Source organism: Gopherus evgoodei, chromosome 2 (genome assembly GCF_007399415.2).
Source record: "Gopherus evgoodei ecotype Sinaloan lineage chromosome 2, rGopEvg1_v1.p, whole genome shotgun sequence".
NCBI lineage: Eukaryota > Metazoa > Chordata > Testudines > Testudinidae > Gopherus > Gopherus evgoodei.
Genome location: NC_044323.1, coordinates 117,867,678 through 117,894,093, shown reverse-complemented (window position 1 = coordinate 117,894,093; position 26,416 = coordinate 117,867,678). Strand labels below are relative to the sequence as shown.

The 26,416-nt window shown below is 42.2% G+C and overlaps 1 protein-coding gene across 1 annotated transcript in view; it reads left to right on the top strand.

The window, feature by feature from the left end:
- ERP44 (endoplasmic reticulum protein 44) overlaps positions 1-26,416 on the top strand; it is a 126,690-nt gene that overhangs the window by 60,081 nt on the left and 40,193 nt on the right. Inside the window, exons 5-6 of the mRNA XM_030551576.1 lie at positions 18,335-18,519; positions 19,048-19,163. Coding sequence (XP_030407436.1) covers positions 18,335-18,519; positions 19,048-19,163 — 301 coding nt within the window. The remainder of the gene's footprint in view (positions 1-18,334; positions 18,520-19,047; positions 19,164-26,416) is intronic.

Sequence of the window (26,416 nt, the reverse complement as noted above, 5' to 3'; positions counted from 1 at the left end):
TCCAAATTTCCACTTCTTGTAACTTCCACTTCCACTTCTTTTTGAGTTTTAAGCTCACCGAAGATTTCACTGTTAAGCCAAGCTGGTCGGCTGCCATATTTGCTAGTCTTTCTGCACTTTGGGATGGTTTGTTCCTGGGCCATCCAATAAGGCTTCTTTCAAATACAGCCAGCTCTCCTGGACTCCTTTCCCCCTCATATTAGCCTCCCAGGGGATCCTACCCATCAGTTCCCTAAGGGAGTCAAAGTCTGCTTTTCTGAAGTCCAGGGTCCGTATTTTGCTACTCTCCTTTCTTCCTTTTGTAAGGATCTTGAACTCAATCATCTCATGGTCACTGGTGCCTAGGTTGTCACCCACTTCTACTTCCCCTACCAATTCTTCCCTGTTTATAAACAGCAGGTCAAGAGGAGTGTGGTCCCTAGCTGGTTCCTCCAGCACTTGTACCAGGAAGTTGTCCCCAGTATTCTCCAAAAACTTCCTGGATTATCTGTGTACTGCTGTATTGCTCTCCCAGCAGATGTCAGGGTATTTGAAGTCCCCTGTTAGAACCTTGCTCCCTCTTTCTGTGGTAAAATTATTACAAACTGTCGAAAGACAATTTTTTTTTGTGTGTGTGGAGACCACTTGCATCTGGAACCACTTGCTTCTGGAAGTCTCAAGATGACTTGCTTGCTTCAGATTGCAATACTAGAAGTTTCTGTTAATCAGGCTGTTTAGTGGGCCCTTAAAAGATTTAATACAAGAATGAGTACCACAGGAACCAAAGCAATATTCAGGCAATCAGTCCCAAGACAGGACTTTGTTTTTGATCTGGTTCTAGGTATTCCAGAGCTGTCATTTCTGGTTACCAAATAGTCCCTAGCAGTGGGTCCAAAAATATCTGATTCCTTTAGAAAAGAAGAAATAGGATCAGATTATATTCACCAAGAAAACCAAAGTAGTCATTATGAATTAAATATCCCAGTTAGAATAGAGAAGAATCAGGCTCAGTTGCACCAGAGCTGAAGAGCAGATCATGATGAGTGAATAATTTTTTTAGAGGAGAAACTTGCAAAGTCTTTTGGTGGATTCCTAGTTTTTAAATGAGGAGATAAACAAGTTTTGTATTTTTATAGATCTTTTCATCTGAGGATATAAAAATTACTCCACAAAGGTGGATATTATTTCAGTTTCATCAGTGAGGAAACTGACCTGCAGAATGGCTAATCGCAGTGCTCATGTCTTTCAGAATGCCTTTCTGACATCCTTTTCGGGAGCTGGAAGTGTGTTCCGGCACTTCTGCTAATTCTAGCCACTTCCCAGGCTCCGTGTATGTATGGCAGGGTGGGGGAGGTGCAGAAGGGGAGTGTGACCCCAGTGTCCAATTGGGGCCAATCCTATATCAGTTTGACCCTTTCCCCCAACAGCAGCAAAGTGTTCTCTGAGTCAGCAGGTACTGGTGCCAGGCCCTAGTCAGGGGGCACTCAGCAGGGGTCAGTGCAGAGGGAGCTAGGGATGCTACAGCTGGAACCGATCAGGGGAGCTTGAGGACTGCAGCTTGCTGGAGCCTGGTGCATAGATCAGAGCCAAACAATACTGAGAGCCAGGCAGTGGGGCTGCCTAGATAGTGGAGCACACTCTGCTGAACACAGGCTGGGGGAGGCAGGGATGGGATGGACTCTGCAGGGAGCTATCCCCTGGACCTCTCCCAGCTCCTTCCACTATCCCTCAGCTCCTCCTTCCTTCAACTCCCTCTCAAGGCCTCCACTGTTCCCCCAGTATGCACCTCAGTCCCCTCCCATTCACAGCAAGCTTTCACCACCTCAGGGATTCTAGCACTTCTTTTTTTAGGATGTAGCACTGGTTAATTGCCTCCTTACCAGTAAAGAGGAAATTTCTGGCAGTACAGGAAAAGTACCAAAAAGTTGCTGAAGTATTGTGACTGTTTAATTTATTGGAAAGTGCAAGGCTGTTTAGTAAAGTCCAACTTGCCTTTGTAAGTAATTAACAAGTGCAGACTGATAAAATATTCAAAACAGTCACAGATTTCCTCCATTGTGTCTGAATGAATAAGCTGCTGCAGTAGACAAAACTCCAAAGAAATAAAAGCTTGCTCTGTAATGAATTCCTAGGTCATTCTTTAAGTTAAAGAATGAAACTATCCAGTACAATAGTTAATGATTTATTTTATATTGATGAACTAATACAACTCATCTTGCGGACCAAAGGGATGGTATCAGTGTCATAAACCTGTGGATAAAAGAAATAGTATTAATTACTCTAAAAATTATGGCCACTTATGGTAAATGATGGATGTGAAACAGGTTCATCTCCATTTTTTCTCTTCTGTGATCAGAAAATGGAAGGTCAGCAAAAAACAAACAAGAAAACAACAACCCTCTATCTGGCACTGTTACATAATCACAAAATTGAGGCAATGACACTACATCAGTGATTAATAATCCTCAGAAGTATTTTCTTCTCACACCACTACTTTTGCTATTCGTACTCATATGAATACTACTCTCTCTTAAATCAAACTACAAAATTCTGGGTACAGATTTGATTGATTGCCTAAGTGATAGTTAATAGAGTTATAATCATTAATGAAATGTCTGCATCAGTCTAGACTACCATCTGTCAGCTTAGCATCTGGTATCCTTTGTTTGGGGGATGGACTACATCCTGCCATGGAAGGGGAATGGATCCGATGACCCGGATCTCTGTCCACAACTATTAGGAACCTAAAAATTTCAAAGGCTGTTTCTGCTAATGATGATGAAAATATATATTTTCTATGCACGCAGTGAAAAGCTGTTTCTCTTTGAACACTGACCCCCTCAGTGAAAAGACCATCTATAAATGGAACAGGCAACAATTTATCTCCAATAAGATATATTTATTTGAGGGAAAATAGTCCTTGATTCTGTTTTATGTATACAGAAATAAAATGGACTCTTATTTTTATGCCATTTGACTTATTATGATAGGATCTTATATTTTATGTAGTTGAAAGGCTTTATGTACCGCAGAATGGAGACTACTTCTTTAAGTAGTGTCCCCATGGATGCTCCACGTCAGGATGTGCACATGCCTGTGCCTTCTTGTTTGGAGATATTGTCAGCAGTGTCCATAGGTCTGCACCTCAGATATCTTTGTGCTCCGGTGCAAAAGTATGTAGGTAGGGGGCAGGCCAGCTGCCACTCCAGTTCCTTCTCAACCACCTGCAGCTTGAGAAGGACTGTTGCAGTGTCCATTAACTAACTACGCAGCTTGCTGCCTCTCTCACTTAATCTTTGTTTTATTTTTTTTTCAATATTTTCTTTATTTTTGTTTTACCACTGTCAAGGTTCCTTCCCCACGCTGAACTTTAGGGTACAAATGTGGGGACCTGCATGGACACTTCCCAGCTTAATTACTAGCTTAGATCTGGTACACTGCCACCATCCAGAAGTCAGTGTCTGGAGCGCTTCCTGTCCCCCCAAAACTCTCCCCTCCCTGGGTGGCCTTGAGGGACTTCACCAATTCCCTGGAGAACACAGATCCAAACCCCTTGGATCTTAAAACAAGGAGAAATTAACCATCCCCCTTCTTTCCCCCACCAATCCCTGGTGAGTCCAGATCCAATCCCCTTGGATCTTAAAACAAGGAAAAATCAACCGAGTTTTTAAAAAGAAAGCTTTTAATTAAAGAAGAAAGGTAAAAATCATCTCTGTAAAATCAGGATGGAAAATACTTTACAGGGTAATCAAATTCGTATAGCCCAGAGGAACCTCCTCTAGCCTTAGGTTCAAAGTTACAGCAAACAGAGGTAAAATCCTCTCAGCAAAAAAGGACATTTACAAGTTGAGAAAACAAAAATAAAACTAATCCGCCTTGCCTGGCTGTTACTTACAATTTTGAAACATGAGGGACTGGTTTAGAAAGATTTGGAGAGCCTGGATTGACGTCTGGTCCCTCTTAGTCCCAAGAGTGAATAACACCCAAAAACAAAGAGCACAAACAAAGACTTCCCTCCACCAAGATTTGAAAGTATCTTGTCCCCCTATTGGTCCTCTGGTCAGGTGTCAGCCAGGTTTACTGAGCTTCTTAACCCTTTACAGGTAACAGAGACATTAACCCTTAACTATCTATTTATGACAACCACACTTTGTGCATTTTTGGGAAGGGGGGTTTCCCCTTCCCTTCTTCTTTTGCATGATTTTGGCCTTTGTTTTTTGTCAAGCCTAAATCTGCAGCCTTAAGCCTGGGTTATACCCAAGACCTTGGGCTTCAAAGCCTGCCACACTTGCCAATAGTCTTTCTCTCGCAATGATGGACATTCAAGCTGCCTCTGCTGCCTTGGAAAATCTCACATCCCTTCCAAATGTAAGATCCGCTCAGGTTTTAAAAGCAGATCTAAGAAATTGAGGGAAGATGGTCTAAACTCTTGCTAATGGAGCATTCCCTGAGACCTGTAGGCTCTGAGTCACCCCCTGTACCTCAGCTCCACAGAGAGCCCTGGTGACTGTCTCTACTGTGATGAGAAGCCAAGACCCTGGGGGCCCTTTAGAATCATCTACACCCTCAGAGAAGAAGAAACCCCCTCCTTGAGAATGGGAGAAGAGAAAGGGAAAGTCATCCCTTGGTCTGAGTCTCAATAGACCTCGCACTCCATTACAAGTACGGAGGCTCTCGTACCCACCAGTACTGAGATCATGGTACCAGGCCAGAAAACGATGCTGTGTACAGAGAAGCTGTCTAGTAAACCAACTGGGACTGCACCAGAATCTGTGCGTTCGAAATACCAGGACTACAGAGCCAAGTTGAAATTGTTGTCAGTACCGCCTTTAGTAGTTAATGCTAAGGACATACTGATCACACTTCGATACTGTCTCCAGTACCCCGGCATATTGACTCCTGAGGTTCCCTATGTAAAGTCCCTAGTGCTGGCCAGTCTCCAGTTCCATGAGGACCTTCAAATGCTGGAAGAGCCTGAATTACCATTGCTGAGGGGTACCAAAAGACATTCCTCAGCCTCACCGTAGTTCAGAAGAGTCAATTACCAAGCCCTGATAGCAAAATACAATTTTACTAATTATTCCAAGTTTTTCATCTGTTATTGAACACCTGCCACAGGATCAAAGAAAACAATTTCAACTCCTCACAACAGAAGATCAGACAGTCACCAAGCTATCTGTCATGCCTTTTTCAGTGCTGTTCACACAGCTGCATATTCCATGGGCACAGCAGTAGTCCTTTTCTGAGCTTCTTGGCTGCAATCCTCTGGTTTTCCCCACAAGATACAAAACACCATCAAGGACTTTCCGTTTAAGGGACCCAAGTTATTCAGAGATGCCATGACAGGTCCCTCCATTATCTTAAAAACTCCCAGGCAACATATAATCTCTGGGCATCTATACACCTGCAGCAAAGATAAAGTATAGTAGATCACAGACAGCTCAACAGTCGTGTCCATTCCACTACATGAGAATGGCCGAGCCTCTCAGAAAGAAGCCCAGGTTCCATTAAAGGACCAATCCTCTACAGCAACCTCTCAGTTGGTAACATCCTTGAAGCAGCCATGTTAACCCATTGATCCAGAGTCATGAACTCTTTCCCACTCTGTGTCTTAAACATATTCTCCCCTCCACATAATATCATGTTTCCATTTCCTACTGTCCTGGAAGCTCATCACCTCAGACAGGTGAATCTTGGATTTGATGTCTATAGGATACTACCCAGGTCAGTTCCTTTCCACCCCACCAACCTCCTCCCTCTTCCTCTTCAGGACCTTTCTCTTGAGTGTCTTTTGAGGCAAGAGATACAATGCCTCCTAACACGCAGCAATAATTCCCTCTCTGGATCCAGGAGATGAGTTTGTCTCCCTTAACCTTCAGGACTTCTATTTCCATGTCACTATGCATCCTTTTCACAGTTGCTTCCCTTGTGTTGTGGTGAGCAGACACCACTATCAATATCATGTCCTGCCCTTCAGTCTCTTCACTCTTCATCAAAGTCCTCTCTGCTGCCGCATTCCGTCTTCACCAGATGAGAATAATCATCTTTCCTACCTGGATGATTGGCTCCTGAGAGCTTGCTCATTTCTCAAGCTACAGAGAGCAACCAGCATGACCCTATCTCTGTTCCTCTCGTTGGGGTCTGCTTCAATTTGGAAAAGTCTCTACTCTTGCCCCCACACAACTATTAGACTTCATCGGGACCACTCTGGATTTGTTTACCACCAGAGCATACTTGCCCCAGAACAGATTTGCTGCTATGTCCAGCCTGGTCTCAAAAATATCAGAGCCCGCAAACCACAGCAAGGCCTACCCTGCAACTTCTGAGTCATATGGCAGCTGGTGGGTTTGTGACACCCTTAGCAAGACTACGCTTCCAGTGTCTTCAAGCTTGTCTGAGAATCGTCTATACCCCCAACTAAGCACAGTCTGTCCAAGTGTTTGCCTGCACTTCCTACCCCATATGAAGGGCAACCTGAGCAGAATAATGCTGAACAACAGAGCAGCAATTGTCAAGAAAGAGCAAGATCCCAATGCTTATAAGCCGAATCCATAAAATTGTGGAACTAGTGCCTATTACAGCACATACAGATCTCAGCAGTTTATTTACCAGGACTTCAGAACACAGTAGTAGACACCAGCAGGCATTTCAGCATAAGCTACGAGTGGAAGCTGAAGAACAATGTATTCTGAGAGATGTGTCTTCAAAAAGATCTCTTTACAACACCATCCAACGCAAAGAGCCATACACTTCTTCTCCAGGGAAGGCAGGATCGTATCTTGATGAGAGATGCCCTAGTCATTCCTTGGCCTCATGTACTGCAATATGAAACGAGAAAAGTTAGTTGCCATCCTCATAGCATTGTCATGGTCAAGACAGGGGTGGTTCCCAGAGTTTGTTCACATGTCTCTGCAGCTGCCTCTCTGCTTTCCCCTGAGAGCAAATCTGCTCACCCAGGAGTTGGGAGCTATCACCCACCCAAGCCTCTCAATGCTTCACCTCAAGGTGGGAGTACTAGATGGCTCTCTGTTATAGGACAAGATTGGAGGTACAGACAGTTCTGCTTCATAGCAGAAACCCATATCAAGGAAAATTTACTTCCAGAAGTGGAAGCGCTTCCAGACTTGATGCAGTCACCAATCTATACCATTTGTGTGTGCTGTTTTAGTCTATAGAAGGATCTTAACATTTTTGGAAAAGAACCTACGTAATTATCCTTCTAGGTGGGAAAAATGCTAGGTTAGCAGCAGGGGTTATATTTAAAAAGTAAACCCGTCGTTTCTCTTTTTTTCACTTGCGAAGAGAAGTTGTCATAAAGTATTTGAGGTCAAGCGTGTGCCAGCCATCTGCTGAGAAAAAGGTGATATTTACATTCATGGTCATTACACCCGTTCTGTAGTCCATGCAATCAAATGCGATAGTTATGCTCTGCATGCTGTATTTGGGGGAGAAAAGTGTTCTAAGAGATTTTTTTTAATTAAACATGAAGGATTTTTTTAACTAATAAAAATACTCAGACTTCAGATTCTAATCTATTTGCAGGTGTACAGTGACTACTCTGACTAACAGACCTTTTAAGTAAGTTACATTCAGGAAAGAACATTGTTTTAAAAAAGTTATATAAGTTAGCTATAATAGGTAGAGCGCATTTAAAAAAATACCTGTTAAAGGAATAAATCTATTAAATCAGTACATTTTCCTTCTGCCAAACTAAAATACTATAAAAATGTCTGCTAATGCTGTTGTTAAATCTGTCAGCCTTTTAATTAAAAACTTATGTTTGCAAGCTTTACAGCTCTATAATAAAAAAAAAATTTGGTCTGGAAGATGGCCTACTGAATATAAATCTTGGAACAATTGTTACATTTTGTGAAAAGACATTTACTTTGTTCACAAATATGAACAATGAGTTTGAATCTGTGATTCTATCTCATGGATTATTCAGATTGCTGCCAGCTTTGGTAATGGGAAGGTAAGAGGTTGAGCCAGGAGATTAACTTGGTGATCTGCAATTACATCAAAGTGTGATCTCCTTCCACAATGTTGCAGTAGTTCTCAGAAATATGTAGGTAGAGATAGGGGTTTGTCACAGTTTGAACTTGGTTTCTAGGATGTACGTGAATGTAGAAAATTTCATCAATAGTAGCAGGATTTAGTAATTTGGGAATTGGAATATCTTTTCTCCTGATTTCTTAGTGTGGTTTGGTCTTCATTTTTCCCCTCCATTACCCTGGGTCAGTAGGAGTGTTTAAAACAAAACAATCTCGAGAGAAGAGGTGATAAGTCTAGACTGACATAAAACAGTGTTATGACCTGGCAACAGCAGTCTACACCAGCTGCTTCAGAGAATAATCTGTTATGATAGAGATGGTTTATCAATGACCACCCTGCTGTTTTCTGCCTCATAACTGCATCTGTACTTAATTACCCCTTTCCTAGAGGTGTATGTTCAGTAGTAGCTTCCGATCTTCTTAATTGAGTGAGTTCTATTGCCCTAGATGTGCTAAGGTCTGAAGGGAAATGGTAATGCTTCAGATCTTAAAGGAAAAGGCTGAAAACATGAGTGATGCCTGCTGACCTACGATACTTGAAAACTTGGTAGAGGAAACAATTTATGGAAAACTTAAGAGAAAAAGCATTACAGAGCAGCTGTTAGGTGTTGTGAAGCACAAGCTGTGTGCTAGACTCACCTGACATTCTTTTACAATATGACACTAATTGGATAAGAGAATATAGTAGGCATATCTTATTTGGATTTTTAATAGTGTTAAGGCAGTACTGCACAGAAATTCATTGATGGGAGGTAGATTCTGCACAACACAATGCAGTGGATAACAACAAATGATGTTTAGGAAAAAATGGGCTTTCAGCAATTTTACATGAGATTTAAGAAGATTAGTCAATGGGGGATTACCTCAGTTCAGTATTGAAACCATTAATATGGATATTCATTAATGACACTGAGAAGAGCTTAACTTGTAGATGACAAAATATGTGGTTAGGGAAGATCAGTGGCAGAAATACATGTACAGATCCGGTTAATTTAGAATACTGGACAAGAGTGACATGAGGTTTAATACAAAGTGTTAAGTAATGCTCCTGCAGAATAATATCTTTGAAGCAAACATGTAAACTGAGAATATTTACTGCACCCTCAGGAAGAGAGATTTGATAGTGATAGTGATAAAGCCTGAATCATTCCGTGGGAGGTCATTCTGAAGAAAGCCAATTCTGCGTTGGGATCTACTCTATGTATGTAGAGGAATCACTTGCAATACAAGAAAAGTTATAGTGCTACTCTGCAGTGAATTGCTCCAGCTCTTCCCATCTCTGCTCTGCCCCCTCCCCCGAGCCCTCCATCCTTCCCAACCACCACCTCTAGCCATCAAACAGCTGTGACTGGTGGGTTCTCAGCACCCATTATTTTTTTTCCATGGGTGCTTGAGCCTTGGAGCACCCACGGAGTTGGTGCTTATGCTGATAACTTGGTTTCTCCAAATTCTCCTTTACCATCCAAACTGCTCTCCACATAGTTCTTGCTAGTGGAAACTGGTGTTTTTTGTTGTTTATTAGTTAGTCATGACAATGCCCAGAGGCCTCAGTCAAGATCAGGGTCCAGTGAGCAAGGCAGTGTACAAATACACATGAGGTCATTGTCCCCATACAAAGAGTTTACAATAAACAGCTTGTTTTAGAAACAGGAAAGTGCTACCTGGCTCAGTATATCTGTGTGTGTTTGTCTGTATCTTAATCCCTTTTTTCTCAGAAACAAATCTAGTTATCGCTTGAATTCATTTATACTATGTGCTTCAATTATGTTAATCCGGTAATTTACTCTTCGTATGCGTGTTCCTTATTTATTCAGTTTCCAAATTTTTAAAATTTAAACCTCTTACCAGTAGAAAAATGTATTTCTGTTGACTTAATCACTTTTGTACCTTTTTAATACTGGTTAGTCATTTTTTGTTCCTGATTATAATTGCATTAAAATGATTCTGCTTCACAACTACCAGTTCCCTGTTTTCAGTACAAAACTCCTGCTGTAACTTGTCTCCTACTTGTTCTTATTACTCCACTAAGAGATGGCTCACTTTCCACATAAAAATAGATCCCGTGATAAAGCATATCCAGAGGTAAATGTCATTAATTCTCATATTTCAGAGCTGACTATTTCTAGTGAAGGTGTGCGCTGACCGTGCTATCAGTAGAGACCTGCTGGCATGAATCTAATGTACATTTAGCTACCTTCTTTATTGCTTTCATCTGCTACTTTCCATGTTTCATACCATTCCCTTTTCTCTCTTACTTGCTTTCTTTTCTCATCTTCTCTCTTTGCTTACCTCCCAATCACTACCCCCATTATTAAACCCCCTTTCCCTCCATTCCACTACAAACTGTACTTTAAATATGTAATTCATAATGACTTTTAATGTCTGATTAGTTACATATCTGGTTAAAAACTAAATCAGAGTAGAAGCCACATGTTATCAAGCATTAATAAACTACCTCATTAGACTTATCTAAAAAGACCAAAAAAAAAATGTTCCTAACATAACTTGCTTCCGTTGAGATTATGCATTACATATGAGTCTGCACAAACTTTCCAAGTTTGGCAGGAAGTAAATTTGGTTACATGTGTACATATTAGTGAAGATTCAAATAGCTATAATTACAATTTTAAGAGGCTATGGCATTCTCAATGCAATAGGTGGTATCAAACTGTTCAGGAGCCAAGAAATAAATAATAGTTCAACTGTTAACTGTTCAGTGTTTTCCAACCTCTAACTCTACAGAAGATCACCCAAAGGCATACCAGGGTTCTCTTCCTTGTGAAAAGAAGACTGAGGCATAGTGAAAATCACTAGTTCCACATATCTCTTCAGGGATGAGGTTTCAATCCTTCATGCTCAGGGTTGATTCAATATTTTGGAATGAACTCCCACAAAAATGAAGGACAGCAGGAAATAAGGACAGTCACAAGCCTCCCCTTCTTCTGCTCCAAGTGCAATGTGCATTTCTTCAGTCATGCCTTCTGTAACTTAAATGCACAGCAACATGTACATTTTAAAAAAACCATGAAACACTGCCAAATTAAGACTATATGCATAGTTATCCCTTTGGGGAAAGGAAGGCAGAGAACAAACCACACATATTAGATGTTTATCATCACTTAATGCACAATGGAAGGCACTCTAAATGTTGGTGATTCCAATGGCTATTCTCCAGCATAGCTGGACTAACATTATTTTCAGTTCTCCTTATTTGTTCCATGAAATAATGTTAGTCCAGCTATGTTGGAGTATAGCCATTTACAAATGGTTTTACATTATAATCACGTTTTAGAATCTCATAATGTAGAGAAATATATTTGTAGACTTAAAATAGAAGAAACTGCAGTTTTTACAACAAATCACTTTAAATTTGCTGTCTCTTTCCTAGATGAGTTTGTCTCTCACTTCTCACTTTTTCTCCAGTGAAATGTTAATGCCATTCATCATACAAACATTTGAGGAAGTGCTATTTAAACCAGCAAAGCAGAAATGTTAATACAAAAATAACAAAGAAAATAAGCATGAATGAATGAGATTAGCAACTAATAAATTAGATTGTAGTAGTGAAATAGGTATCAAAGAGAGAATGTTTGAACTTTTCTATATCTGAGAAGTCTGCTACTTTGTTTCTGTGCCCATGTTTTACTCTAAAAATGGCCTCCAGTGTAGGTTACAAAGGCTCCTGCCCATGGTGAATTGAGACTCCAGTTTTATTTGCTTAAATTAGAAAGCTTTATTATAGCTCAGTATGAAAGGTTTTCACTTATTGTACATGTACTCTTTTTTTGTAGGATTTAAGTCCCCATCCTGCATCAGGGTTTTTTGGCACGCATCTGATTGACTTAAGTGGGACTAGATATGGATGCAGGGATCCTTGCAGGGATCAGAATGTAGGATCAGAGCAACAGCTCTGTTATAGTTAAGATTAAGACTAGGTTTATGTTTAAAGGCCGACGGTTCAAAATGCTTTCCAATCTGTACAGGTAATGAGATTGTCAAGAAATTTGGTGTGCGTCATGAGGGTGTGAAGTACAGTCAATGGTCCAGATTTGGAGCCATTTGACCGAGGGATTCCCAAGACACAGTCTGGGTGGCTGGGGAGGCGGGCAACTTTTCTTAAAACTTGAAAAGATTTTTGTTCACAGAGAGAGAGATTGAACTAGGGCTCAGATCAATGCACCAAGGTCTTAAAGACTGGAGGGTTATCCCAACAGAGTGCATGGCACCCACCAGCCCATGGGGGGAAATCAAAATGTTTTTAGAAAAAGAGTTTACTTTTCCAGTTAGGTATGCTAAAGCTTGCATGTCTGTCCACGCTCTGAATGTATTACACTGCACGTGTGCTGAGAGAGAGGCTATCTATCTAGAAAACCACATCAACATCACAGGATCTGTTTGGCTCTGAGGATGTGTGTTAATGGCCATCCTATCTGAGCACCATGCCAGGATGTGAGTTCAAATCCAAACTATGAAATGTTTAAAAAAAAATATTTAGGCATGCTGTTCCAGACTGCCTCTGGTTATTTTTTATTATTGTAGTTTTTCAAAGAAGCAAATATGGATGCAGCCAGAACTGCATTGGGGTGAGAAGATCTAAGAACGTTGGAGCATTTTTTCTGAATACAGGGAGGTTTGTTGAGGAGAGGAAAAAATTCAAGAGCAAAATTCAACAAGAATAAGGCAGCAGTAAATGAGCTATTCTGAAATATATGTGGACAAAGGCAAGGAAGTTAAAAGATCAGCCAGAAGATATAAGAGAGAATGCATGGAAAATGAAGCAAGGGAAGCTGAGTTGGTGTACAAGAGAGAGGATTCTAAAAACCATTTTCTGGTATCCAAACAACTGACATCACAATTCTCAAACCATTGAGGCATTTTAAATGCTCAACATGGTACGATTTTAACCACAGAGAATAGAATATTCCCAGGCTGTGCCCCACCACCAGAACCACTAACATGATTGAGAGATGTGAAGAAATAGTGGATTTTCCTATATCACCAGGAATAATCACTGTTGAGGAAGTAACTAAGGCCATAAACCAACTGAAGAGTGGTAAAGCACTAGACTATGATAAGGTAGATGCTGAAATATTAAAAGCTGGAAAGGAAGTGAGGGCGAAGTGCATGTGCAGGTTGTACAGATTGGTTTGGGAAAAGGAAGTCTGTCCTAAAGATTGAAGAAGAGAACCCCCCAAAAAGGGGGACCAGCTTATTTTTGATAACTGGGGATGGATTTCCCCCTCTCCCCATCTGTACCTGGAATAGTGTGGTGCATTATAATTTTGAATAGAATGAAAACTGCTGTTGACAAAGTACTCAGGGAAGAACAGTCTGGATTTCAAACCAGCAGGTTGTGTTCAGATCAGATTTTTACCTTGAGAAGACTTATTGAGAAAGGCTTAGAATACTAGCAGAAGACTGTCTGTTTTTAACTTGGTTGATTTTATGAAAGCATTTGATAGTGGCCTCAGAAGAAGCCTTCTGGAAGATTATGGGACACTATGAAATTCTAGCAAAGATTGTTAATTTGATAAAAGCTTTTATGATTAGCCTGCATTCTGCATCAGGACAGAGAATGGAAACACAAAATGGTTTAAAAGAAGGCAAGGTTATGTCCCATCCCCACTTCTTTTCTGTGGTGTCATAGATTTTGTGGTAAGAGTGACAGCTGTTGTCAAGGCTATTGGTATTATTTGGGCAAGTGATAAGCTGCAAGATATAGATTTTGCAGATGGTATAATCAAACTGGATACCAACTTGGATAGAATGAAAAGACTCTTTATGAGCACAAAAGCAGATCTAAGGATCACTGCTGATTGAATCCTGGGGTATCTGAGCCCACCCCCCATCCTTGCCCCTCTTCATGTGAGCCAAGTTGCAGGGGAGTTGCTTTTTTTGGAGGTCCCTGAGCCCCACTCCCTACATCTCATGCGATCCAGGATCTGTGGAAGCCCTGCCCCTCTGGTTAGGGAGCTTAGAAAAAGCATGCTTTGAGCATGCACCAAGAACACACTTCTGAGACCCGAGTGAGGACTGGAACTGAGAACGAGTATACTTGACAGATACCAAAAACTCTCCACCACTGGCAAGAGGGGAAGGGAACACCACTGACATGAATAGAGCTGTTCACACTGTCACAGAGCCATTGCTTCAGACTATAGTTTTCTCTATCAGATATTTTTTCAGCTGATAGAGCATCCAGGGGAAAAAATTAGTATTTCATGAAATTCATAGATTCTAGCATCTCTGAAGTTGAGCAGAAATCTCAGAAGAAACTGTAAACATTTGGGAAAAATCTGCTTCTATCAAGTTGTGGCATGATGATGGGGTGTGTGTGTGTGTGTGTGTGTTTTTAAGAAACTTAATCTGAGTACAGCATAATATTCAGAAGGTGCTGAAATTATTTTTTAAAAGAAAATTAATTACAGATGTGAATGCTTATTGGAAGACTATGGGTGATTGGTGTGCAAGACTAAGTGGTAGTAAGTGACGAGGGGTATCACAGTTCAGGGCAACATAACCTATATTCCCCCTGTGGTAGCCCCTCAAGGGCACCCTATCTAGTTTCCAGGTCTTCAGCTATCACCTTTCCTGGGCAGAGACTTGCATTCCTCCCTGTCCTGAAGGCTTTTTTTCCCACAGGGCTTCATGCCTATACTATGCTATCCCTAGCCAGACTATCTGAATAAGCCAATGTCTGCACTTTGCTTTCTCTTCAAAGGCTATGAGCAACAGTAAATGATAGCAGGTAAGTTACCACACAGCTCTTCCTAAGCAGGTACATTTATTTTGAGGTGAAAGCATGACAGAGAAAATGTATTCAAAACAATAAAAGAACTTTCACAGCTGCTAATAATCTTATGAGAGATCTCTTCTCTCCCCCCACAACTCCAGTAAGGGTTCTGGTAAAAGTCCTTCAAACCCCACAACGGGATTTTTTCTGTGGTTACAAGTTTGTCAGCCTTAGTTCAGAACATGCACAACCATGAATAGTTCAGTCTTTCCTTTACATAGCTTGGGCCTTTGATCTTCAGGTTTTGGGAACAGGTAATCAGCAGACAGTGGTCCTCTTCTCAGGGTGTAGCTTCAAAAGGCTGAGTTTTTTGCATAACCAGAGGTGGGAAATTTGTATTCAACTCCTTCTAGTGATTGACGAGGCAAACACTTGATACCATTTGCTCCAAAAGTCCATTCTTGTCTGGCCAATTTGGTATAGTCCTTTGAAGTTCATGAGATTTCCCAGGGTTAACATCTCATCTTCCCTCTAGAGAAGTTACATACAACCCTGGACTGCAATAATACATAACCTTTATATTTAATACAATGAACTCCAAAGTTTAGTTATATAGATTTTTTTTTTCAAGAATATTTCATGAAATTGCCACATCTGTGACAAATGGTTTGTGTCTGCAGTGAGGGATGAAGGTATTATTCGGGGCGGGGGAGAATGGGAAAAGGTGGTAGAACAGGGGCTAGAGGGCTCTGGTAAAGGAGTGTGGGTAGATATTAGGGAGAGGATATTAGGGGGATATTGGTGAACTGAGGGATAGCACAGGAAGTTGAGGAGGGACACCTCTCAGCCCTGAGTTCTCCCCTTCTGTGTGTGGTTTGGGATCTGGGACACTCTGCTTCTCTTGGGGTTTCTGAGCCTATCTCCTTCCCCCTTCATGTGAGCTGGGGTCTGGGGTTGAGGGAATGAAAGTAACACAAATGTAAACATCTGAAATCCAGAAAAAAAAACCAGTTAGGATATATCACCTCAATTTTCCATCCGTAAAATGAGTTTAATATAAAATTCTTTAAGATCTACTGAGGAAAAGCATTACATAAAAGCTATGTCTTTTGATTATTACCTAGTTACAGTAGCATTTTGACTATAAACCTAGATGAGAACTACAAGTGTCCAATTGAGCACTAACTCCTACCAATAAACATTTCTCTTTCTGTTTAAAAAACTAGGATATTAAATGGCAAAAAGATTTAACTCAGAGTTAAGGTTGCCTGGTGATAACTTGTGCCATTCTAGAATGTCAAGTTCAGCAAAACTCAAACTTCTGAAAACCAGGAAAGACAGAGGGCTTGTCTACATCAGAAAGTTGCAGCGCTGGTGAGGGAGTTACAGCGCTGCAACTTTGAAGGTGTACACATCTGCAGGGCATCACCAGCGCTGCAACTCCCTGTTTGCAGCGCTGGCCGTACTCCCGTTTTGTCTCGGGTGTAGAGGATCCAGCGCTGGTGATCCAGCGCTGGTAATCCAATGTAAACACTTACCAGCGCTTTTCTTGACCTCCGTGGAAGGAGGAAGCCTCTGGTAATCAAGCTGGTCTCCTTCCCCAGCTTGCTCTCGCGTTCCCGGAACCCCGAGCAAGCAGGTCTCCTTCCCTGCGGTTTGCAGGGGGGTTCGGGAACGCGAGAGCAAACCGGGAAAGGAGACCAGCTTTGCCGCGGTTTGCTCTCCCGTTCCCCGAGCAAGCAGGTCTCCTTCCCTGCGGTTTGCAGGGTGGCTCCGGGAACGCGAGAGCAAACCGCGGCAAAGCGGGTCTCCCTTCCCGGTTTGCTCTCTAGTTCCCGGAGCCCCGAGCAAGCAGGTCTCCTTCCCTGCGGTTTGCTGGGTGGCTCCGGGAACGCGAGAGCAAACCGCGGCGAAGCGGGTCTCCTTTCCCGGTTTGCTCTCCCGTTCCCGGAACCCCCCCTTGAAGCCGCCCAACAGTGCTGCAGTGTGGCCACATCTAACACCACTTGCAGCGCTGGTTGCTGTAAGTGTGGCCACTCTGCAGCGCTGGCCCTATACAGCTGTACTAATACAGCTGTAACTACCAGCGCTGCAAAATTTTAGCTGTAGACATGGCCAGAGATAAGGTAAACAGCCCCATATCCTTAGTTCTCTGCCCTCTTTGAGTGATACCCCAACACACCCATAACATACACATTCTCACTCTGCCTTTTCACTCTAATGGACTAGTGCTACCTATACTAGCCCTATGCTCAAACAGTGAGCATACTCCCTCAACAAAATAGCACATCTGTAAAATTTAGCAGCCATTTCATGTCCTTTTACAACCCTTTCACACTTGCACACAGGATACCATGTATACCTATACTTGCCCCTGCCTATCATTAAATCCACAGATTGCTCTCATATCTCACCTCACTACGGGCAGTACCCGTGATAAGCAGACCCTAGTGCTGTGCTACCAATACAACCTACACAATTTTGTATTGAATTGTTGCAGACTGGAACCTCCAGATACACATATACCTCTTTCCTTTGATAACATACATGGGGGGAGTGGAGGGGAACTCAGATCCAGATCTCCTCATATCACAATTGCAGCTCTTTCAAGCTACTTCAACTACATCTTACTCAATGAAGGCAGCTGGAGTACATGCAGTTAATTCCCGGTGGCTGTTGCCAGCTCCGTGGGAAAGAGTTATGGTTATGTATTTCCTGGTTTTCAGAAGTTTGACTTTTGCGGAACCTGACGTTGTGAAAGGGCACAAACTATCACTGGACAACTTTAACTCTGAGTTAACAAAGATTTTTGTCATTTAATAGTAAGTAAATAAGTGATGAGACTGTTGCAGCATATTTTTGTCATACTTGGCAGACAGAAAATTTAAAATTTATTTTCTAAATGTATTTGTATGTAGCTTCAAATGCTGTAACTTTCTAGAAGTACACAAATTAATACCATCTCCATGTGGTGCCTACCGCGCTGTGTACTTTCTAATACCATTGTATGAAGATTTATGAAAACGGGAAATTTTAGTAGTACTGGGTTAGTGTATATCCTTGGCTCTAGCTATGAGGGAGCTTTAGTCATTGCATTACTTAGGTCTTGATCTTGTTTACATCTTACTGAACTTGCTTCTCACAGGGATTAGACTCCGTTACTTGGCAAGTTTTTAAATTTTATTTGTTTATCATTGCTTGTTATGCCCTGTTTTAATATTAATTCAATTTTCTTTTAAAAAGCCCTCCACGATGTTCACATGAAGGGTGCTAAATAAGTGTAAGTGACTGATTGACTCTAGTTTTAGAACTATGCCAGATTTTGGTCATTATGATTTCGTATGGTCATCAACATATGCAGGAAACTGCATTTCTTGAATATAAATACCATAGCTACTCTCCATTTCTCTTTTATGCAGTGCTTTTCATTTTGCTCTTGTTTAAGATGGGGGGAAGCAGGACTGTTTGTCCAATGCCCCTGTCTTTGTTAGTGTTTGTGCGTGTGCATAAGGATTAATAAAGAGTACATTTCCATATCTATAGCATTTTTTTCTGTTAATTTCTTTATTAGCGGACATAGCTCAAAGATACAGGATAAGCAAATATCCAACCCTAAAACTGTTCCGGAATGGGATGATGATGAAGAGAGAGTATAGGGGTCAGAGGTCGGTGACAGCAATAGCAGATTATATCAGACAACAGAAAAGCAATCCTATTCGAGAAGTTAATGACTTGGAAGAAATTAAGTCTCTTGACGTAAGTCTCTTGATTGGTGTTCTATGAAATATGTGGATTTTAGAGTTTTGTATTTTGAGACAAAGTGAATAATGTGTTTAATTTGGAGTATGTATATATTTCTTGATTTTTACCATTCAAAAGAATTATTTTATTGGCTTTCATATTCGCAGTGAAAAACAGATAATTATTTCTTTTATATCAAATTATTGGAATTAACTTTTACTTTTTTAATTGCATGGATTTTGTTAAATGAAAAAAATTCCAATGAGGTAGATAAAATTTTATGTGTCAATTTGAAAACAGGAAAAGAAGCATTTTATGTTCCTTCACTGAAAGAGTATTTAGTAACATTTCTAGTCTAAATTTTTAAAACCTGCATTTTTGTATGGTCAGGCCTCATTTGGAGACAGATGGACAATAGCTGTTGCCCATGTCTCTGACTGTGGGATAAATGAAGTGCATTTCTGGGTTTAACATATTTTGGGGGGAATAATGATAGCCTTTGGTGACTGAAAAAAAGTCATAAATACATACTTTGTTTTACAGCGCAGTAAAAGAAATATCATTGGATATTTCGAGCAAAAGGACACCAACAACTATAAAACTTTTGAAAGAGTAGCAAATATTTTGCACGATGATTGTGTCTTCCTTTCTGCATTTGGGTAAGTTTTTTCACATATTGGCTTTGTGACTGATACTGAAGTCTTTACACTAACAAATGATAGTGAGTCCTGCTTAATAGAAATAGTTTTTGGTAAAGAACTAAAAGATGATTGGATTAGAGTCTAAAAGCAAATCCTTGTGCTGAGATCAACCTGGAAGACTAAACAAAAAACACATCAAGCCAGATAGTTCTTAGAATCCTTAGTTTTTGCAGTGAAATCTTGTTTTGTTGGCATTATGCCTCCTCTTTACTGTTCCTGCAGTAGTCAGTTTGGCATTTTTCTCTGCACAGAAAGGAATAGGGAGTCCATTAGCAATATCAGAAATTTAAATTTTAAAAATGCCGATGCATAGAATGTTTTGTAGCATTCTGAATATTTTTGTAACTTTCACATTCATTTAATCAATACTTCGTAAGACTTTCTTATAAGTACTCTTTGTTTTCTTAAAATTCCATTGCTCTTCATAATAATTGCTGTTTGAGAGTAAGAGAATTCAGTAGCTAGTTACGTCTGTGCTAGTGAAAACATAGCTGCTTAAAATCTTTTCACTTGTAAATTCCACCATTAGCTGCAAAATTCCAAAATCCCAGCCTTTGAGAACCATGAGACATAAAATTCTCCAGTGGCCTTGAAATTCTTTATCCATCTTAATATGTTTGTTTGCAGCTACAAATGAAAATACACAAAGTGCAGGCCAAAATCTTGCATATAGTCATATTGGTGAATTTTTACCTATGAAATAGTAACACGTCTTCCTCTGCCCCAACCCCAGCTTAGTATTAAATTAAGACAACCTAACTTCACAATTGCAGGAGTTCCTGTAATTATTTTTTTAATATATTGTGGTAGCACCTGAGGCCCCTACTGCGCACCCCATTATCTTAGGCACTGCTCAAACATTTATATCCGTGTTTCTCAAACTTTTTGTGCTAGCTACGCAATTTGGATTTTTTTTTTTTAAGTCACACACACACATGTCCCACTAGAAAATATTGCAACCCTCTGCCTTTAGCCCCTACTCTGAGCTGGGCTTCAGCCCCGCTTGGGGAATGGGGCTCCGGACTTCAGCCCCCTGCTGCCGTCAGAGCTCCCAGCTGGGGCTTTCTGCCTTGGTGACCCCATCAACTCAACCCACATTTTGAGAACCACTGATTTATATTAAATGGTCCCTACCCTGAAGAGCTTAGTATAAAAATCAGACCATTTTTATGGCTCGCCCACCTTTAAAAAAATGCATCAAATTCTGTTTTGCTTGGCAATGTTATATTATGTGATCTATAGCACCATTGCTAGACATCCCTCCACTTATTCATGCCTTAAACTACTGCCATATTTTGCATCAGATGTGGTTGCATGCTGTTAATGAATTAAGATTCCACTGTACAGAAGTTTCTTAAAATGCCTAGGAACAATTTGGGGTGCCAATGAATCACCCTAACACCCATTCCTACCTCAGCCCAAGTGCAGCTTTTGTTTTTGAGGGATGAGGGTTGTCTTTGATGAGGTGCTGCCTTGGCCAGAATCTCATGATATTCCTAACAACAATGTGCAATCCTGAATAAATGTAAGATCTTGTCTACACTGCACAATTTTGTTAACAAAAATTAGCTTTCGTCAGCAAAACAGTAGAAGTATACACAGTACAATCCCAATTTATCTTTCCTGCTACTCCAATAAAGTAAAACCACCTCAACAAGAGGCATAGGGCTTTTTGCAACAAAGTTAGATCAGCACAGTGTCATCGTACTCACTGTGCTTGCTTATGTCACCCTAACTGGCCTCCAGGAAGTGTCTTACAATGCCCATCATGACCACTCTGGTCAGCAGTTTGAACTCCGCTGCCTTGAAGGGGCACAAATATGTGCCCTTCCCACATTTAAAGGCCTGGGAATTTTTTAAATTCCTCTTCCTGTTTGCTCAGCATGGACAGTTCACACAGCATTTTCCCAGCTGACCATGCCAGCTTTCCGCAGTAGACACGCTCCCGCGTGGAGCACACTAGAGCTGTTCGCCCTGCTGGGTCTGTGGAAAGAGGAAACTGTACAGTTGCAGCTTCGCTCCAGCTGTAGGAACTTTGATACCTACAGGCAGATGGCTAGTGAGCTTCAGGAGAAAGGACACAAGAGGGACATGAAGCAGTTCTGTGCTAAGATCAAGAAGCTGAGGCAGGCATACCAGAAGGCCAGGGAGATCAACCATTGTTCTGATATAGTGCTGAAGACATGCCACTTCTAGAAGGAGCTGCATGCCATCCTCGGGGGCAACCACACCTCCACCACCACAAGCCCCATGAATACTTTGGGGGACTGGAGGCAGCGACCAGTGAAGTCAACCCCAAGGACAAAGTGGTAGACAAAGAAGTTGAGTTGGAGAAGGATGTGGAACGCACCACAGTGTCATCTGGTGATGTGGCGAGTCAGGACCTCTTTTCCACTCCAGAGGGGTCTAGCTAGTCCCAGCACTCCGGCTCTGGCATGCCTGAAGACGGGGAGTCAAGCTCTGGTAAGCATGCATTGTGGTTTGATACTGCATGATGAGAGGAGATTGAGCTCTTGTACTTTATGTGGGAGGCATAAGGAACAGAAATTAACAAATGAGCCTATGCAGCTGTGCAGTGGGGAGCCTAGCGGAAAAGTTTGTTAATGTACACCAGGATGTCCTGCAAATTCTCCATAGAGATCTCTAGAAAACGTTCCTGGAGGTGTTCTGCAATCCTCTGCCGAAGATTCCTTGGCAGAATTGCCTTGTTTCGCTGTAGGGATTGTTGCTGCATGAACTGGAAATTATTTCAGAAGGGACCAGAGTGGCACACAGGCGAGCAGCATGCTGACCTGGTCTCAAGCCACACGCATGCAGGAAATGCACCCTTGCGTCCTGGGTTACCCTCAGGAGTGAGATATCAGGTTCAATTACCCCTGCCTGTGGCAAAAGATGCCAATATTCAGAATACTCTCCTTAGGCGTGTGTAGTAATCCTCTTCACAAATCACCCAGACCCTTAGTCCCTTCTTGCCCACTTCCCCTCCAAAACGCACTACCCTCCACCCCTCAGCTGACCTCACCATTTTTCGGACTCTTGCGAACTGTGCTAGCAAAGGGACAGCGGGAAATAAGCTTGTGTAACTTTTTTGTGATTTATGGCTGTAAGTGAACTCACAATACTGTCTCTTTCATTGTTTCTTTGGCTTCTGCAGATGTGCCCTTGAGGGCCCACTCCCCCGCACCAGTGGAGTGCCTGTGTCCGATAAGTAGAGCCCTACCAAATTCACAGTCCTTTTTGGTCAATTTCACCATCATAGGATTTTAAACATTGTAAATCTCATGATATCAGTTATTTAAATCTGATATTTCATGGTGTTGTAATTGTAGAAGTCCTGACCCAAGAAAAGAGTTGTGGGGGTTGCAAGGTTGTAGGGGAGGTTGCCATATTGATACCCGTACTTCTGCACTGCTGCTGGAAGCGGTGCTACCTTCAGAGCTGGGCAGCTGGAGAGTGGCAGCTGCTAGCCAAGAGCCCAGCTCTGAAGGCAGAGCTGCTGCCAGCAGCAGAGCAGAATTAAGGATGGCATGGTATGGTATGGTATTCCCACCCCTACTTCTGCGCTGCTCCGTGCAGAGCTGGGCCCTCAGTCAGCAGCCACCACTCTCTGGCCACCCAGCTCTGAAAGCAGTACAGAAGGGTGGCAATACTGAGACCCCTCCCCCCCAAATAAATTTTTGGGGCCCCCCCCAGCAACTTTTTTGGGTCAGGACCCCCAATTTGAGAAACCCTGGTCTCCCCCGTGAAATCTGTATAGTATAGGGTAAAAGCACACACAAGACCAGTTTTCATGGCAGGAGACCAGATTTCACGATCCGTGACATGTTTTTCATGGCTATGAATTTGATAGGGCCATACAGATAATGAGGCAAACTAGGAAGAGTAAGGATATGTTTTGTGAAGTGATGCAGTCAACAGACGCATCACATAGCGAAACAAGAGGGTGGAGGGAGTCAATTAATGAAAGACTCAGGCAGGATAGCCTGGAAAAAACACAGTCACAGGAGCAGATGATAAAGCTACTGGAGGGCCAGACAGAGATGCTCAAGTCCCTCATTGCACTGCAGTTTGGGCACATGTGTGCACAATTCCCCCTGCAGCCAATACAGAACTCCATTCCCTGCCCTCCCCAAACTCCCACACCACATTCTTTATATGTTTACTCCTGGGGGATTTCTGTGCCAAAAAATTAAAAATTCTGCACATAATATTTAAAAATTCTGCAAAAATTCTGCATATTTTGTCAAAATAATACAATATAATCACACTAGTTTCAATTAGTTTTGTAATTCATTTTGAAGTACCTGTCGGCAAGTATGTCTGTAACAATACAGACAAAAAGATTCAGGAAATGTTTTTTGACAAATAGATTCCTTACTAGGCATATTAATACAGAACTCTGAGTAATAATTCATTTAAACTACAATATAGAACTGTATATCCTGCACCCCTCAGAGGCAGTGCAAAGGCTTGGGGGAAGTCAGGGCTAACGGAGCAGCTGAGAGAGAGGGAAGTAATTGCTGGGAAGGAGCCTGGGTATGAACTTGGAGTTGTTGAGTATGGGTGGGAAAAGTATGGAACAGAGGGGTTTTTTGGGGGGAGGGGGGAGGTGGAGATGGATTGTTAGGGAGCATCCCCCATGCAGTCCCTGGCTGACCTCTAGCCTCCCTCATTCAGCAAAGCACATCTGCCCCTGTTCCCACGTGTCCCTGTTCCCCCATGTGTCCTGGCACCCCTGTCCCCATCTGTCTCTGTGCCCCCACTCAACCCATATGCCCTTCCCCTCTGCCCCTGTGGCCCTGCACCTCCACGCCCATTCTGCCCCAGTCTGTCCTCCCCCACTAGCCCTTATGAGTCCCTGTCTGACCCTCCTCTCCGCCCCATATCTCCTGTCTCTGATCTGGCCCAACAGGCAGTATGAAGAAGGCAGGCTCTTTCTCTTCACTATGGTAACTGGGGCTGGCCAGGAGCAGCTGCTGTGTTCTAGCACCACAGTGCCCTCTGGTGGGCAAAAGGTGGAACTACAGCAACTGTTCAGTGGAAGCTATTTTCTGCACACACAAAAAATAAAATAAAAAAATAGCAATAAAAATATGCACAGCACATGCAATATGCGCAGTGACGCAGAATCTCCCCAGGAGTATATTTTCCTAGTTCCTTGGAGTATCCTATGCACTCCACAATGAAAGTTGGAGATACTCACAGCTGTGAGAGCCGTAACCAAGAGACTGCTCCTCATTACCAATTTGACAATTTTTTTGTGTGTTGTCCTGTTATTAAGCTTTAAAATAAAATGGGTCTTTATTTGTGTCATACACACATGAATTAGTGCTAACATCAAACACAGTGGCTATAGGCAGAAATATTTGCTCAGTACAATTAATGCTCAGGAAGCAAGCCCTATAAGGGTCATTCAAAGACATAAAGACATGTTACTGGGAATCAGTGTCAAAATGCTCCTTCAAAGCCTCACTATTTCAAATAGCCCCCTGCTATGACCCTCTAATTGCCCTGGTATCTGGCTGCTCAAAATCAGCAGCTAACTGATCTTCTTCAGAACTCCATCCCAGGGAAACTTTTCTTCCTTCGCTTCACAAATATTATGCAGAGTACAGCAGGTCGCAATAACCATCGGAATATTTTCCTCACGGAGATCTAACCTGCCAAAAAGGCAGCACCAGCAATCTTTTAATCAGCCAAAGGCACATTCAACAGTCATTCAGCACCTGCTGAGCCTGTTGTTGAAGCACTCTTTGCTGCTGTCTAGGTTCCCAGTGTAAGGCTTCATGAGCCACGGGAGCCAGGGATTGGCAGGGTCTCCCAAGATCACTATGAGCATTTCCACATACCGTATTGGAATCTTCTGGTCTGAAAAGAAAGTCCCAGTATGCAGCTTTCTATACCATCCGGTGTTCCTAAAGATGTGCACATCATGTACCTCCCCGACCACCCTGCACTGATGTCAGTGAAACGTTCGTGATGTTTCACCAGTGCCTGCAAGACCACGGAGAAGTAGCCTTTTTGGTTAATGTACTCTGTCGCAAGATGTTCTGGGTCCAAAATTGGGATGTGTGTTCTATCTATCGCCTCACCACAGTTAGGGAATCCCATTGCCTCAAAGCCATCAGCAATTTCCTGCACATTATTGATAGTCATAGGCCTTCGTTACAGGAGATGATTAATAGCCCTGCACATTTGCATTCACTATAACCCTCACGGTGGACTTTCCAACTCCAAACTGATTCGCAACTGACCAGTAGCAGTCTGAATTTGACAGTTTCCACACAGTGATCGCCATTCACTTTTCCTCAGGTCAGCTCTCATTCTGGTGTCGCAGTGGTAAGGCGAGCCAGCACACAGTTCCAGAACAGTGGATTTGCACATGTGAAAGTTCTACAGCCACTGCTCATCATCCCATACGTGCATCATGATGCAATCTCAGCACTCAGTAATTGTTTCCCAAGCCCAGTACCGGTGGTTCACTGTATGCAGCTGCTCTGAATGCCTGCAGCAATCTTGAATTACTTCTTTCCATGGCACACAGCAGGGACGGCATCACGGATTGACTTTCTGATTCGCAGCTGCATAACCAGCCATGTTGTGTTCATAATGCTCATCACCAGAATGGTCAGCAGTGCAGGATCTATATTTTCAGGCAGAGATGGCAAGCACACAATTAACAAGGGCTGTTGAAAAATGGCATGAAACCAAGTCGGAAGCCCATGGAATGATGGGACAGAAAGAACTGCATCATGGGATGGTGAACACACCCTCATGATGCACCATGATCCATTCCCAGAGCTCCCAATGGCAGAGGGTGACAAGTTGCACAGTGGGATAGCTACCCACGATGCAACACTCTCTGTAAATGCAAGAGCACCAACTGTGGGCATGCTCCGCTGACACAAGGAGCATTGTGTGGATATGTACAACCGGTGTAATTAAAGCGGCTTATGATCATTGATGTAACTTAAGTCAACTTACCTCTGTAGTGTAGACATGGCCTAAGGTTGGTTAAAGAATCTATCACGTGTCTCTTAACTCACACTGACACCTTTGTTAGTAAGATCTGGAGGTGTGGGCAGTGCTAAAATGTCAACTTAGTTTGTAAAGGACTTTCTTTTTCCGTGATAAAGAACTTCATCGCAAGTTAAACACCTTGTGGCAGATTCCACTGTTGAAGAACACCCTAAATTAACCAAAAATGAGTG